General features: G+C 44.2%; 1 protein-coding gene across 2 annotated transcripts in view; it reads right to left on the bottom strand.

Moving 5' to 3' along the window:
• Positions 1–16,078, bottom strand: part of WDR35 (WD repeat domain 35) — a 1,418,193-nt gene that overhangs the window by 1,057,061 nt on the left and 345,054 nt on the right. For both annotated transcript variants that reach the window (XM_069605912.1, XM_069605913.1), the window contains 2 exons: positions 8,678–8,811; positions 6,575–6,740 (listed from right to left, as the gene is read on the bottom strand). In XM_069605912.1, coding sequence (XP_069462013.1) covers positions 6,575–6,740; positions 8,678–8,811 — 300 coding nt within the window. The remainder of the gene's footprint in view (positions 1–6,574; positions 6,741–8,677; positions 8,812–16,078) is intronic.

Genomic DNA, 16,078 nt, shown 5'->3' with positions numbered 1-16,078 from the left:
CCCCAGCACTTAAGGATCTGTATCTGCAACCCAACAGTTTCTTCTCTCTGCACTTATGACCCATTCTCTGGCGGCACTTACTGACTTACCTGAACTTCCCCTCCCCATTCCCATCCCCCACCCCGCCAACCCTCTAGCACTTCTCCCCTCCCTCTTCCCTGGATTTTCACAATCTGAATGTCACAAGGCCTAGTAAGATCATTGTTTTGTCCTCCTTCTGCTTCCCCCTCGTTGTCTTGTCGCACCTAGGAACCCTTGTGTACAGGCGGGTTATAAATGACATATCATATCAACCTTCACTTCCACTTCCCCTTCCCCTCATTTCTGTTACTACAGTTGCACACTCCGAATTGTCTCATGACCTAGTAGGAACGTTATTGTTTGTCTTTTTTCTCTCTTCCTCCCCAACCTACACTTCCCGCTCCTCCCCCTCTCCCCTGCATTCTTGTTACTGCACTTGCACAATTCGAATGTCTTAAGACCTAGTAGGAATATTATTGTTTTGTTTTTTTCTTCCATGTACCTCCCCATCCCTCGTCTTGATGTGCCTTGAAACACCATTTGCTGTATGGGTGCATTATACATACCCCTTGAAATAAAAATAAAATAAATAAAAAATAAAAACCCTGCTCACCCCGGAATGGGGGTTGCTGCACCGAGCTTCATTCGGTTGTTGGTTCTCTGTTCTGTGAAGTCTCTGCATGCTACCTTGCTGATTACCTTAAAGATGCTTACCAATCTACCTGAAGAGTCTGTGGGTAATTTTTTCCACAACACTAATATATTGCGACCTCATTGAGAAAAGTGAGAAAACCCCAAAACATTGAACACTTGCAGAATGATGTACTTAATAATGACATTTATTTTCACAGGTTTTTACTGCTTCCTCTATCTCAGTACCAGCTTCACTCCTGTTGTTACATGTTTTGTCTGTTTTGGTAACAAATTAATCTACTGGTGTTACTAATCTCACATCCTCACCACCTGATCCTGGAGGCCATCATATTCTCCTCCTAAAGTCCCTAGTCTCATCTGCTCGCCCACGTGGTGTTGCCACATCCAGTCTACCATGTTCTCGTACTGATGTTACAACTCCCACCTTCTTGCCACATGGGGAAACCACTGGGGAAACCACTTCCTGCATCTCTCTTTTAGCGTTTACCTCTTCTACGCTACTACCACCTCTTCTGTCTCTCCAGTCTCTGCCATCTCCTACTTTCTCCAATCTCCAGCCACCACAAAACTCAGTTTCCGGCACTTGCAACCCACACCAACTGACTGGGGTCTCTGGATTTTGTAGCGCTCTCCCTTATGAGTGACTGCACCTTTATCTTGTAATTGGGGCATTGATGGGATTGGCAGTAGTTACTAGTTGCAACTGGGCTCATTTGTGGCCTTGAGGGGCTACACCAGGCTTTCATCTGTCCTATCTGCCATCTTTAATTCCACTCCCCCTTCTTGACACACTCATGCGGCCAGTGCAGCGCCTCAGTTTCAGGAACCCTCAGCCCTGTGATTTGCAAGCTAGAAACATTCTTGGCAATCTTTCAAATCTACTTGAATTTATAGATATAGCTGGCTTGCTGTGAATTTGCCACATTGCAGCATTGGCGAGGAAGCACTCTGCCAGGAGAGAATGAATTGGTAACGCTGTATCATAGATCAGAGAACAATGAGCTTACAACATTATATCAAGAGCAGATCTGCGAGCACACAGTCGCAGGAACGCGCAATTGGAAGATTGGAATCTTGATACATTGTATCAAGTGCAGTTTGGACTGAAACGTATTAAGACAAAGGGGACTGAAATGGATTCTGGACAAAGTGAAGTATTTGTGTTTTCTTCCCAGGGCTTTGGGTCTGTCTAGAGCGAGAGATTCAAGCTCTCGCAGTTGGGATGAGGGTACACTACCATTGTCCCACACAGCCTTAATACAGTACTAAGAAGGCCATCAGGAGTGCTCTTGCCTAACTCACTGAAATGTGTGGGTAGGTCCTAGACTGCCCCCACACCGAGGGCTACTGTGGTTGTCTCCTTCCCTGTGAGGGGAACAATGGAAAAGTAACCAGTGGATAGCTAATAACAAACCCAGGCCCATCATCCACAGCCTCAAAGAGTTACTTGGTCCACTGATTCAAACCCTTGGCTGTCCTTTGAACGAAGCAGGGGAGTTTGTGAAACCTCCATTGAAGAAGGGTTTCCAAATCCTACGATTCATACCATAGTATGTAACAATTACCAGCCAGTGTGTGAAAAGGACTGGATGGATGTTTAGACTCTGCCAAGATTATTGTAAAAAGGACCAATTGAAATGTTTTAATATATGCTGTGCTACTTTTTCTTGGTGTTCTGTAGCACTGCCAGGCAGAACTGTTTCTGCATATTTCCCAAAACTCCCCACTGAGCAGGGCAGCATTTCTCACAACTGCCCACTGAAAAGGGCAGCCTGGGGGAACAAATACAATTGTTATCCTGTTTGGAGCTGTTCTTAAAACAAAGTAATTTTCACTCTGGTTCAACCTGTTCTGTAATGGGGAATCGGCATACAGTGCCAGAAGAGCAGAGGGGAATGGACTCTTGTTAATGTGGTCCTGCCTGTTGACTGCCCGATAGTAGCATTGGGCAGAGGATCCTGCCAGCATGATGTTTCCATACTCTAGGAGCATCTGTCTGCCCGGGGTGTCAAGCTTGGGCCCCTAATGGCAGGATTTTACTGACCCGCAAAAGCTTGTATCCAACACCAGAGGACTTGTAAAGGGTGGTATGTGTAGCTCTGCCACTTGTACTGCCTGAACATCCATACTGCCTGCCTGCCTGTCTGTAAACCTTAGAATAAACTACCATGCAGCTTAGACACATATGAGGTCAGAGGCACAATAAGCATATTCCTATCTTAAAAGGATTTGTAACAAGACTTGCCAGTGTTCTATTCAGGCATAAGATTATGATCAATATATCAATGCCTAATGAAAGTATAGACTGACCTTAGTGTAACAGCTTTACAAATTGAAGACAAGTGAATGCAAGCTTTAGGCAATGATGTAGCTGCATTGCTTTGAAGAGTTGGCCATGTTCACTTGGCCACAGCTACCACTACTAACTAAGCAGAGCTAGCTTAACAGCCTGTTTACCTTTGTTTAAGAAGGTAAACAGGCTGTTGGTCCAATGGTGACGTGATTGTAGTATCAGGAATCACCCTGCATCAGTTACACCACAAATGTCAAATATAGATAGTATCTTCAACAAGGCTTGATGGCTGGTTTGTCCAGCATTATAGAGTACATGAAAGAAGCAATCGGAATAAAAAAATGACATCAAACAGGGAAATACTCTTCTCTGAATACACTTACAGAACTTTTCCCTCCTTCATGATCTCATTTGCAGATTAGTCGTTCCACTAATGTAATTTATTCTTACTAAGTCCTAATGCACTTGGCGGAAAAGTACACAAATTCTACCAACATCGCCAAAGGGAATCAATGTCCTTGAGTCCTTGAAATTGGGCTACAGCTGAAAGAAAACTAGAACCCCTATGCATGATGTGGCAGCCTGCTACTTTAAGGCACACCCGGCCCAATCAAGTAAACTTTAGTTAAATGTGGTTAATTTACCCTCCAAAAGTACCCAATGCCTCAGTAATTCAGTTTGGTGCTCTTCAAAACAAGAAAACTAACAACTATATTAAAATCCTGGGTAGATCAGTGAAGACTTATACAAGACCCGGCTACGAGTCGCAAATCAGTTGGATACAGAGTATCACTAGGAGCTGTCGTACAGGTTTCAACCAGAGTGTTTCGGATCTTTGGACTTCCACATTTGTCTGAAGTTCAGAATGGGAGAAATGGCAATGTCTAGAAGAAAATCGTGCAACAAGATAGCTGGAGCAGTAGACAGTGGAAGATGGAATGGTGAAAGTCTGTAAATATAGAATGATGGCCCTTTTCCCTGGAGTGGTCCGGTCAGACTGCTCTAAACAACAAGGTGCAAGCTACCTTGAAAGATAACCTCTGGAGCGGAAGCAATATATGGAGGGATCAGGTAGGGAATGATATGATATGATATGGCATTTGTAACGCGCCCATACACAAGTGTTTCTAGGCTCGACAAGGCAAGGAAGGGGGAACAGAGGGAGGACAGAGACAACGATATTACTAGGCCAAGTGACATTGAGATCGCGCAAGTGCAGGGGAGACGGAGGGGAAAAGTGCCAGGGGAAAGAGGGCAGTGCTGTACATGGGATCAAAATAATAAGAAGTATGGCCAGCAGGTGGCAGGGGCAAGGGTAATTGCAGACAGCAGGTGTCCAAAAGTGCAGGTAGGGGGACTGTATGGTTACAGATACAGACCCATGCGCACGGGTTGCCGGGAGGCAGTGCGGTTGTCCATTGGGTGGGCAGGGACCTTGGTCCGAATCAAAGGGTAGCCAGGTGATGAGTGCAGTATCAGACAGGAAATCAGCAGGGGAGAGGAAGAGAGAAGGCAGAAGCCAAGAGGAAGGTCTTGAGGTGCTTCCGGAAATGAAGATGGTTCTCCTCAAGTTTCAGAGAGGCAGGGAGGCTGTTCCAGATGGAGGCCCCAGCCTAAGAAAGATCTACCACCAACTCGTTGCTTGGAGAAGCGAGTGACCGTGAGGGAGTTGGAGGAGCGAAGAGCTCAAGTAGGAAGGTATTTGCGAAGAGAGAGTTGGAGGTATTGAGGACCCAGGCCCCAGAAGGCCTTGTGGACAATTCAGAGGGTCTTGAACTTAATCCTTGCAGCCACTGTGAACCAATGCAGAGATGTCAGTGCTGGAGAGATACCATCCCTGCACTTGCGGCCAAGGACAAGTCTCGCAGTCCTGTTCTGGATGAGTTTCAGATGGAGGAGAGTAGAAGCAGGCAGATTTAGAAAGAGGCTGTTTGCAGTAGTTCAGCCTAGAGAGAACCAGATATCTAGAGACAGTGAGCTTCTGGGGGAAGGAGTGGAAGGGAAGAATACCTCTGAGGAGTTGCAGTTGGTAGTTGACTTCTTAGAGACGTCAGAGATGTGAGAAGAAAAGGAGAGTGTGGAGTCAAAATATGACCCCGAGGTTCTTAGACTCACAGGTGGGAGCAGGAAGAGGGCCAAGGGAGGCCAGCCAGAGAGTGACAGGAAAGGAGGATACAGGTATGCCGATGAGGAGAATCTCCATCTTACTGGCATTAAGGCTGAGATCATTGGCGGCACACCACTTCTGGATAGCAGACAGGCAGTCAGAGATGAGAGAAGGAAAAGAGGTTGCAGAGGGGAGCCTGAAAACAAGCTGAGCGACATCCGCATAGCACTGAAAGTTGGAGCACAGCGTGGCAAGGCGGTGGACGCGAGGTGCCAGGTATTGGTTGAACAGCCAGGGAGAGAGGTTAGACCCCTGGGGAACACCACAGGTAGAGAGTGAGATAGAGGAAAGGAAGGACCCAAGTTGGACCTGGGGCGGTCGATCAGAGAGGAAGGAGGTCAGCTAGGCCAGGGCCTGATCGGTGATACCCAGGTTATCACAGGGTGCACAAGAGAGTGCTTCAGGGGGTAGGGAAGGCTCCAGTGGCTAAGGAGTGGTTGCAGAAGGCAGCCAGAGCAGGAGCAAGGGTGTCAATGTGGTCCTTGATGGTTTTGGAAGAACCTGTTTTGGCAAGACTTTCATAGATCGGACTTGTCTAGAAACTTCATAAGGGGAGAACAGAGGAAAGGAAGAGAAAGAGGGAGGAGAGGTGGCCACAGGGAGGACGGAGGTAGAGGAGAGAGTAGAGGGAGGAAGAGGAGAGTACGAGAGGGTGGACAGGATGTCCTGGGTTTTAGAGAAGAAATGAGAAGCCAGGGCCGTGCGGACGGCCTGGGAGGGGACAGCAGAGGTAGAGACTGCAGCAGGATTGGCCAGCTCCTTGCAGATTTTAAAGAGTTCAGCCGAGATGTTAGATGCCGCAGAGACACAGGCTTGGATGTGGGTTCTCTTCTTAGTGTGGACAGAGAGCCAGTAATGCCTTTGGAGCAGGTGGCAGGCCATTTTGTCAGAGGATGCACAAGAAGCTAGCCATTTCCTCTCAGCCACCCAGCACTTGCGTTTAAGGGTAACAAGGTCAGGGTCATACCATGAGTTGCACTTGGCTTTGGGCTTCAAGCGGATCCTCATTACAGGGGTAAGAACATCAAGAGTATCAGATATAGAAGAGTGGAGAATGGAAAGGGCTGTGTCAGGATGCGAGTCCGCCAGAGGAGGAGGAGGAGGAGGGGGAGAGAATGTGGCGGCAAAAGCCTCAACTGAAAAAAACGCATCATGGGTCGGATGACCGAGAAGGTAGGTGGCAGTGCTGGAGTTGGCTTGGCTGAGGGGTAGAGAGGGAGAGATGGGAGGAAAGGAGAAAATGATCACTCCAGGAGAGAGAAGTGGTGAGGGGGATTGAGAGGCGAAGGTCTAACATGTGGCCCTGGAATAACATTGCACATTCGGCAGAATTACTGTTTTCTCCTCAAATTACTTTCCAATTTTAGTATGCTTTGCTTATTTACCATTTGCTTTATCCAGACTGATTAATATGCAGGCAAAACGCAACTTGAACTCACTTTCATCATTTTCATGTTTCATTATCTGACATCTTCCATTGTCAAAACAGATCGCCAGACAGGGGCAATCTGGCTCAACGTAACCCTCGGTACCGGCATACCAATGCATTCCAGCAATGCTGAGCACCCCAGTCACATTCAGCAAACAGTTCAACATCACCTTCCCCTAAACAAGAAAACAAAGTAATTAGAAAAATATGGTTAGTAGCACAATAAAAACGCATGCATATAAAATAAAATGTTCAAATCAAATGAATTACATAAGGATTTGCAAAGTGAAAAAGAATCAATGGAGAAATGTGATGTAATCATGAACTTGAAAATAGGTAACAACCGACCAGCGATAAAAAAGGATATCACTGTTAAGTCTGATGCGTGAAGAACCAATAGTAAAGATTAGAGCACATATAAATATTTGAGAAAAATAATTAGCCTAACTTCTGTTCCAAGTTTTGCCAACAGCCGCTACGCGATTGGAAGGTGCTTGTTATCATGCCATTGGCTAAAAGCATTAACAGGGCATCTACTGCTTATGAATGTGGCTGGACCGCCTCAATGTGTCCCCTTTGAGAATCTAGCTCAGATAATTAATGGGAGCAACTGGGTCTTGTAAGAGTGGGTGCTCTTACTAGTAGAAACAATATATGGGTTAAAGGTATGAGAGTCAAAATAAATACAGTATTCCTGTTTTTTGCGTCTCCGAGTACCTTGTGACATGGCTTCAGTTAGGGGATTCTTAGGGGTCTAGTTTCCTCTGACAGAGAGGATTTTGGCAAAAAAGGCAAACAGTTATTCATTTCAACACCCTGAAAGAAAAAATAGCGTGGTGGTTCCATTGGATTGCATTCTTCATGTTCTGTATGCAAAGCTAAGAATGAGATCCCTACAGGTGTAACTGGCTTTCAAATGGAATCATGTTATGGAACAACAATCCAAAGACACAAATTAAGCAACATGTAGATTGTGGACTCCAGAGGTAAACCGTCTGAAAGCATAGCCACTTCACCTTCAAATTCAAATCACATTGAGAATTGCTCTTTCCAGTGGGGGAGAGAGGTAACCTTGGTCCATAATAGAATGCACAATTTGAACCAGTTCCCGTCTCCTAGCCTCCAGCATGTGCCTTGGTCACAGTGGCTAGGTAGATATGTTTGTCACATGTGGCGTCATGAGCAGTGTATGGCACGGGGAGAGTTATGGTTGTGTTGGTAACCACAATTGGCAATTTACATAAGGCATTTTAGGTTTTCTATTTTAACCAGAATGTCTTGTTTTTGTATACTTTTACCAAGTTTATTAGGTAGCTATGTGATGAAAGTCTTGGATTGTCACTCTGACCCTGTACTACAGTGGACCTTTCCTGAATGAGCCCTAATCTTAGGATTTAGAGACCAGATTACAGTCTGTGCACACTGAGGCCCCCAAGTTTCACAGGAAAGTGCACACTGATTTGATTAGGTTACTTATAAAGCGCTGATGTTGCTAAATGAGAAAGCCTAGTGCCTCTGTGTGCTTGGATGAAGCTTGAGAGCTAGAGCAAACAGATGGGTCTTCAATTCTTTCCTGAACTTAAAGAATTCAGCAGAATTTGAATAGGGAGCAAGTTGCAGAGTCCAGGGCCCAGCACACAAAATCCCCCTCCTCCTGTAGTTGATTATTTAAATGCCTGGGCATACATGTTCGTAAAGTGCTCTATCCATTGCGAAGGAGTTATATGATTAACAAAATAATTGTTATCATTGCGCTAGGGCAATTGGTCTACCAGCTGCCAGAATCTCCTTGGGTACTGATCCATTGCAGCCCATTTTATTATCACCCAAACCTCCTCTTTTGCTTTCTTCTTTGCTTCATTAAATGTGGCCAATTAAGTATACATAAATTGTATGCCTCTCTGTGCTGTCCCTTTTTCATAGTTCTATCACTACGGTTAAGCATCAACCACATGTCAATATGTTTGGAACACACCCAACAGCGGGACTGGTTATTTTTTCAGCGCTTGAGTACAGTGCTTCTGTTATAAGAACTATATACTTCCATTAATAAATATGATAGATTTCACAAAAAAGGCAGACTTTACACAGCTCCCACAAATAAAAAACTTACAATGAAATTCCCTTGATTGTCATAAATGTGGATTTCTCCATTTGCCATTCCAAAGAGTAGGACTTTGCTATCCGGAGACCAGGATACATGGCACAGCTGTATTCCTTTCAGCTCTTTTCCCCAAATGCGATTGCCTGGTAAAAATATGCAGATAACATAAATTGCTGAAAAGTAACTTAATCAAACACTCACATCATACAAGGAATCAATGATTTCTTTTATGGGCAGGGCTTCAATTAAAGCTCTCGGATTCAGAAAGGCAGTGGTATTTCATTTTCTTTATTCCCCGAAACATGAGGACAAGCACCTTTCTGCTGTTCTACAGAGATGCTAAAGAAAGATTGATTCTTAGATAGACTAAGAATGCATCCAGATACATCTAAACTTATATTCTGCATGAACAATCTGATTTCCAATTAAATATTCTTCCAAGGTTATAGGACATTTTTCCCATTCCATATTACGAAAACAGTGAATTATTCCTAAAAGAAACTTCTGGTGAATAATTGTCCTTCTATTAGTGAACAATTACAGACCTAGAAACCGAGAAATAAAGATATAATTAACCCTGAATTTATCCTGAGTACTGCAAAATACTGTAGTAAACAAATATGTGCAAATATATGGCAATATGGAATGAATAAACTATGGAGAGACACGTAGATACATCAATCCAGTATTATTACAGTGCAGGGCAAATATGAACATACGTATTAGGTCATCATTAGGATGGCGATATATGGGGCTAGACGTGTAGAGAAACTTTCTCTAATGGCATCTGCACCCCGAACTTTACTTGGGAAGACAGAAATCCACCTTGCTACAGTAGGATCCCTTTTTAAAACATTTTTATTTTTAGATCAGCAATCCCAAAATTAAAAACAGAAAGGAAAAACAAAATCATTTCCAATGCATTAGCCAAGCATACATTGTCTCAATACGTAGTACAGTACCAATGTGGATATTAGTATAAGTAGTTCGCTCATCACATAGTACATACATTTGACAGTTCGATTCAGCCAAAGATGTTCTGAACTCTCCCCAAATGTCTTTAGGTCAGGACGTGCACGGAGTCAGTGATATGTATAGTTCCTCATATTTGTTCACCCAAGTGAAGTCCTTCAAACATTCTTGTATAGCCGGAGGACAACAAGCTTTGCATTTCTGGAGTATACATCTTTTTGCCACTATATTACAAACAATCAAAGGATCTGGTTTTATTTTCCAATCTCTCTTGCCATTGACCAAACAATGTGGACATTAGAAGGCATCTAGGTGTCTTCCGGTTATTTCAGACACTACCTTGTATATTTGTTCCCAATAGTGTAGCAGATTTGTGCAGGACCAAAACAAGTGCAGGCATCCCGCTTCCGTTGCCCCACATGACGGACATAGACCATTACGATCTGGGAATTCTCTCTTGAGTTTATATGGTGTATAATGCAGCATATGTAATATTTTATATTGAATGAGTTTCAATCGGCCATTCATGGAAACTGAAGTGGTAGACCTACACATAACCCCCCATTGTGCATTGTTTATTTCATGATTCAATTCCCTCTTCCATTTCTCCCTTCCATTTCTCCTGCGAGGGATCTCCCTGCGTCGGTGTTCCAAGTAGTATCTCCCTATATAAGGTATCATGTACATGCCTGCAGCTGCTAGAATTGGAAATGTAAGCTAGCATCTTGTTTTCGGGTAGTTCAGCAGGGTATGAGTCCCATCTTGCCCGGATTGCTGCACACAGTCTATAATATTGTAGTAGCTCTATTTGAGTGTCTCCATGCTTTGCTTTGAGCCCATTAACCATCAAGAACGTCCCCTCAGGAAACGGGTCACCTATACATTTATACCCCAGGGATTCCCACCGCCTATGAATAGTGACATCTTGTGTAACGGAGAGGTGTGGAAAGTCCCACAGTGGTAGCCAGAGGCAGTATGGAGTTTTTCCATCTGTCCTGTGAAAGATTCTTCCAGGCGCTTAGTGTAGTGGAGACAGGGTCATAAGGGTAGTAATCTCTGTATGCGTTATCCATTATAAGTGGTGAGCGGTAAGTGTGCACTGCCGATATTGATGGAAGGTTAGGTGCAAAATTTGATTACAATATATTCTCTGTGTGGGGTGCAAACCCAGTAGAAGTTGCCTCTGCGTAAAGCACACACAAATCGAACAAGAAGAAAGACCTTGTCTACAAAGCCAGTGGTGTGGGCTGCACTCTCAAAATCCACGTAGCGGTTTGTAATGTTCTTAATGTTTAAGAAAGCTGAAATCCAAGTAAAAAAACTTCAATTCGATTTATTCACTAATATTTGTCTTCTTAGTTGATAAATCTTTCATCAATAAGAGGCAGATGTATCATAAGGCCAATGCATTTCAGACTGAAGTGTCCTTCATCAGGGCCAGTACAGTCTTTACATTAGGTCAGATAATTGCATTTCATTATCCAAAACCAGGTAAATATGCATCTGGTACAGTGTGTTCCACATAAGCAAGTTGTTAATGAATAGCAAGTTATGTAAAGTAAGCGTATATCACATATCAAAAATCAATATGTAGAGGTCCATTGTATATAGAAACCACAAATATGTGCAAATTATACATCACAGACATCACCCGCATAATAAAATAATCAATACGCACGTTGGAAGGTAGTATGTTGGATGACGGAAGGGAAAATGAAAAAAGAAGTAAAGAAACCAGTTTCATGCGTTGGCTCCAATGGAGTTCAGAGAGTCTGTATATTTCAAGAACACATCTTTGAAAGTGTACTGACCTGCTGGTGCTTACGAACGTAAAAGTGTCTGTAAAAACAAACAAACGAATTTTCATTCCTCAACCTTTAGAAATAGTGCCAGAATAACTCGTATGTCCCCATGCAGAACCCTGAAGTGTTTATAATATCTTACCAAAATATAGGGAAAGTTCTGTCAGTGGCAATGGCAGTCACTGTTGACTTGCGGCGTTACTCGCATCTAGCTTGTCTGGCGTCCATTTTAGCGGGGTTTGTGTGTGAGGCCAAGGCGTAGCATCTGTGAGGGGAAAACATCTCCGACTTCCCATAATTCATTGTGAACCCAGAATAAGTTCAATTCGGCCAATATCCTCCATTATGGGACCTAAGTTTTGTTGCAGGTCTCTAATATATAACAAAACGTCACCCGCATACAGGGAGATTATCTCTGGGTTCCAGCTATTTGTATGCCTTTGTTCGTGTGTCTGGCCCCGATTAGGTCTGCCATGGGTTCTATTGCTATCCCTTGGCACGTCTGTCTGCCCAGTTCAAATGGAGTCGACTGTGTTGTATTGGTTAGGATAGTGGTTACGGGTTTTGTACAGTGTATTTTGATATAGCCAATGAAAACCTCGCCCAGCCCACATTTTCGAAGAACCATAAATAAAAACGGCGAAGACACCAGATCGCCGGATCCTGGTGTATTAATGGCGGCATTCATGGCAGTAGTCTATTAGCTAGTATTTTTGCGACAATTTTAGTGTCTACATTCATCAGCGACATGGTCTGTAGGAGCTACACATCGTATGGTTTATTCAGTTTAAGCAGGACAGTTACGATCACTTCTCTGAGAGATTGTGGGAGTTGTCCCTCCATAACTGCCTCCTCCCATAGCTTCAATAAATAAGGTGCCATGTAGGCACCATATTCCGCATAAAATTCTGCTGTGAGGCTGTCGGGGGCTGGGGCCTTATGTCTCAGCAATTCTTTTATCACCCTAAATATTTCCTCTGCCGTAAAAGGGACATTAATTTGGGTTCTGACTTCCGCCAATAACTCGGATAGCAGAATGGAGTCGAGTATCCTCTCAAGCTCTGGTCGTTTGTGCCTGATATATCTCTGTGTAGAATTGTGTGAACTCCTCATTAATCTCTAAATCAGAATACTACAGTGTTTGATGTTTATTTTTAATGGCCACAATATGTCTGCGCCCTTCATCCATATTAACAGATGCGGATAGCACCCTTCCTGGTCTCTCACCTTCACCATAGCGTCTGGCCATAGCTGGTTTAGCAAAGTATCTCACTTTCCTATCCGCTAGTTGCCTATAGGCCTCTACTTGCGTTTCGATCACTGCTAGTTTAGCACGTTCCAGATTCCCTGCATACTCAGCCTCGGATTTCTGGAGCTCGCTCTCACTTTTGGCTAAATCTCTGCGTATATCTCGCAACACCCCAAATTTGCATGACATGGCCTTTCCCCGGATGTAAACCTTAAATGTTTGCCGAAGCGTAGCCTGCCTCACAGTCCTGTTGCCATTCAGAGAAAAGTATGTATGTATGTCATTTTCTGTACAGAACACTAGATCCTGTAGAGCTAGTGACTTAAACTTCCTTGGGTATCGGGTTCAAACTGCGTCATCCCATTGTAAGGGGAGCCTGATTGGGGAGTGGTCAGAGTAGGTACAAGGAAGGATACTATTCTCCGCTGTCTGTCCCACCAGTCAGATATGAAAAAAACATCTATTCTGGATGACACATCATGTACGGTAGAGTAGTATGTGTTGCCCCTCACCGTCGGTTGTTGTAGACCTCATCTCGTAGAACAAATGTATTCAACAAGTCAATAATACAGCAAGCCGCCTTCGATAAAGGTCTGGTTGTTCACACTGTTTGGCCGAGATCTAGGTTAAGGATTGTGTTCAGATCCCCTCCCACCCCCCCATTTCACTGGAATCAGTGGGTAGCACATAATGTTATGGCCAGTGCCCCATAATAGTTTGGGTCATCTAGGTTGGGGCCATATGAATTCACTAATAATGTTTCTCTGTTATGCAGCTTGCAGTGGACTATCACATATCTACTCTCTGGGTCAGTGTGCAAGTGTAGCGGAGAAAAAGCCACCTCTCTATGAACCGGCGCCAACACACCTCTGGATTGCGAAGTGTAATTGTTAAAGAATCTATTTGGACCCCAGTTCTTAGCAAACATGATATTCGTTCCTCGCTTCGTTCGCATGGGTTTCTTGTAAGAATAAGATCTGGGCATCATGGCGATTAAAGTAGGATACCACCGTTCCTCCTTTAGTAAAGTTTCCAAAGCCCCGTACATTCCAGTTTAATATATTAAGTGTCCCCAAACCGTTACATGTAACAAAAAGTGTAGCACCAGTATGAGCAAATCCATGTAATACTTTCGATACACAAACATACAAGTATAAGCTTTGTGATTGTCAGACCGTTTTTCCCTGACTTTTCAATCCACTCCTCCCTTCCCCCACCCTCATTGCCCGCCCAACCAGGGATATGTATACCGTACCCACCCCCCCCCCCCGAGCCCACCTGCTGCTGTACTGAACCCCAACTTGTACATTAATACTACAACAACTGCATCCTTGCCTGGGGGCTGCTATTTCTGGGTTTAAACCTCCCGAAAGTGGCGCGCCTTCCAACAATATACTAAGGATTAGCAAGCCTGCTCTATATAGGGTCTATAAGCATTTCCTCTGTATCATGATACTAGTACAAAATGAACGATACCAACATGATGAGTTCAACAAATATCCTACAAGTGAGTAGAGTCAGCATCTCTGTAGCCTGTGCCTCAGTCAAGTAAACGTAGAGGGCTCTCCTGTTTCTTCAGTCTCTGCCGGCTGGGTCTTGATGGGTATATTAGCCTGGATGTAAGTGGCTGCCTCCTCCAGTAGTGTGAAAAAAAGGTTTTCCCTTTGGTGCTGTATGCAGAGTCTCGCTGAGAAAAGCATAGCGTGTGGTGTGGCTCTTTCTCAAGCAATTTGTTAGACTCTCATGAAAACCTTTCATTCCTGTTGTACAGCAGCAGAGAAATCCGGATAAATGTGCAGGGAAGTATTATCATATTGCAGTGGGCACTTCTCTTTAACCAGGCGATGATAGCGTTTCTATCGCAGTGTTAGGCAGAATTGCAGGCAGTACCCTCTGGGACCACTACACACAATTATGACTACAGGTGTTTGCCAAACCAACCTTTGGTATAAGTCGGTACCACACAGTTTTTGGTAGCGAGCTGAGCAGCCAGGCTTATCTCTAGAGTGAATGTGAGCAGTACAAGTAGTTACACAAAGGACTTTCAATCACAGTGGTTCAAGTAAAAACTTATACTCAAGATTTCTTGGTAGAAACACTTACTAATTTATTACACAATCATTTAGAAAACATTTCACTAGGAGAAGGCAAGTTAATATTATAAACCAATACATTTCAATACAAGATTCTAAGGTTTTGAGACAGTTTGAGCTCCCTTGAAATTGGTGCCAAATAGCAGTTCAGTACTTACAAAGGAGAAAAAGGCACAAGCCAAGTACAATAGATCATATATACTTTTTAGACAGTGCAAATAGTTTCAGTTCACCAGAGGAGTTCAAATCAAGTCAATAGGCCAGGCCAAAGTCAATGGGCTAGTGTTCTGGATAGGAAAGAGCAGTTCTGGTATCAAACGGTAAAGTCTTTGCGAAAGTTCTTAGAAGTAGTTTAGGCGAAAAAGAATCATGTCGGGTCACAAGCTGATTAGGCCTGCAAGTTGGGAATGTTTCACTAACTTTTACCGCGAGAGTGGCGTTCTCTCGATCGGGTTGGCACAATTCCTTTGTATGAAGAAACAAATGATGCTGAAGTCGTGGTTCCTGGCAGATCCTGCAGATCACGCTGTTCCTGAGCCTCAGTCTTGGGGACTAGAGGGAGGACGTCGCAGAACTTCTGCACTGCACGGGATTGTTGAATAAAGGAAACAAAATGGAGTCACTTCAGTTCCAGTAGCAGTAGATTCAAGAACACAAGCTGGTGTCCCTTTCCCTGGTTAATCCTAATCAGCCTTGAGAATGGTATCCAGGTGTCTTATGAGTTGATTGGTCCCACCAACTCAAAGGAATAAGCCGTCCTTGAAGGAGATTTTCTGTTGAATGGAGTTTGGCAATTCGGACCTGCAGCAGGGCTTCACCGGGCAAACCAACCGTCCAGGAGTTGCAGCAGCCATCCTCTTCCAGCTCGTCTTCGGTTCTTTCATTCCAGTGGTCGACTCTGCCATCCAGTTCTGGAGATTCGCCTTTTAAACAGTTTTCTCCCATTCATTCCAGCCTAGCTGTCACTCACCCAGCAGTGTGGCTGTCCTTGCCGGACAGCCAGCCAATCATGGCAGAATGCATTTGGGTCTCCTAGGAGACTAAGCACAGGGAGTTTCGGGCACCTCCCCCACTTCCTGTCCACCCCAGACACTCCGACGCCAGAGGAGATCTTCAGTCCTGAAGCCCGCCAAAGGCACACAAACAAAGGGACCAAATCTGGTTTGCACGCAGAGACAAACTCTAGAAGGACCTTTCCAAAAAGAAACGGCAAAAAAAGAAGACTGGGACCTGTTTAAACAAAACATGGCTCCTGTGATTTTTAACTACCGGTGTTCGCGGTTGGGAAAAATCT

The sequence above is a fragment of the Ambystoma mexicanum genome, chromosome 4p, assembly GCF_040938575.1.
Source record: "Ambystoma mexicanum isolate Mex_15411 chromosome 4p, UKY_AmexF1_1, whole genome shotgun sequence".
Lineage (NCBI taxonomy): Eukaryota > Metazoa > Chordata > Amphibia > Caudata > Ambystomatidae > Ambystoma > Ambystoma mexicanum.
Note: the sequence above shows the minus strand (reverse complement) of the source record. Positions and strands in the feature narration are given on the sequence as shown.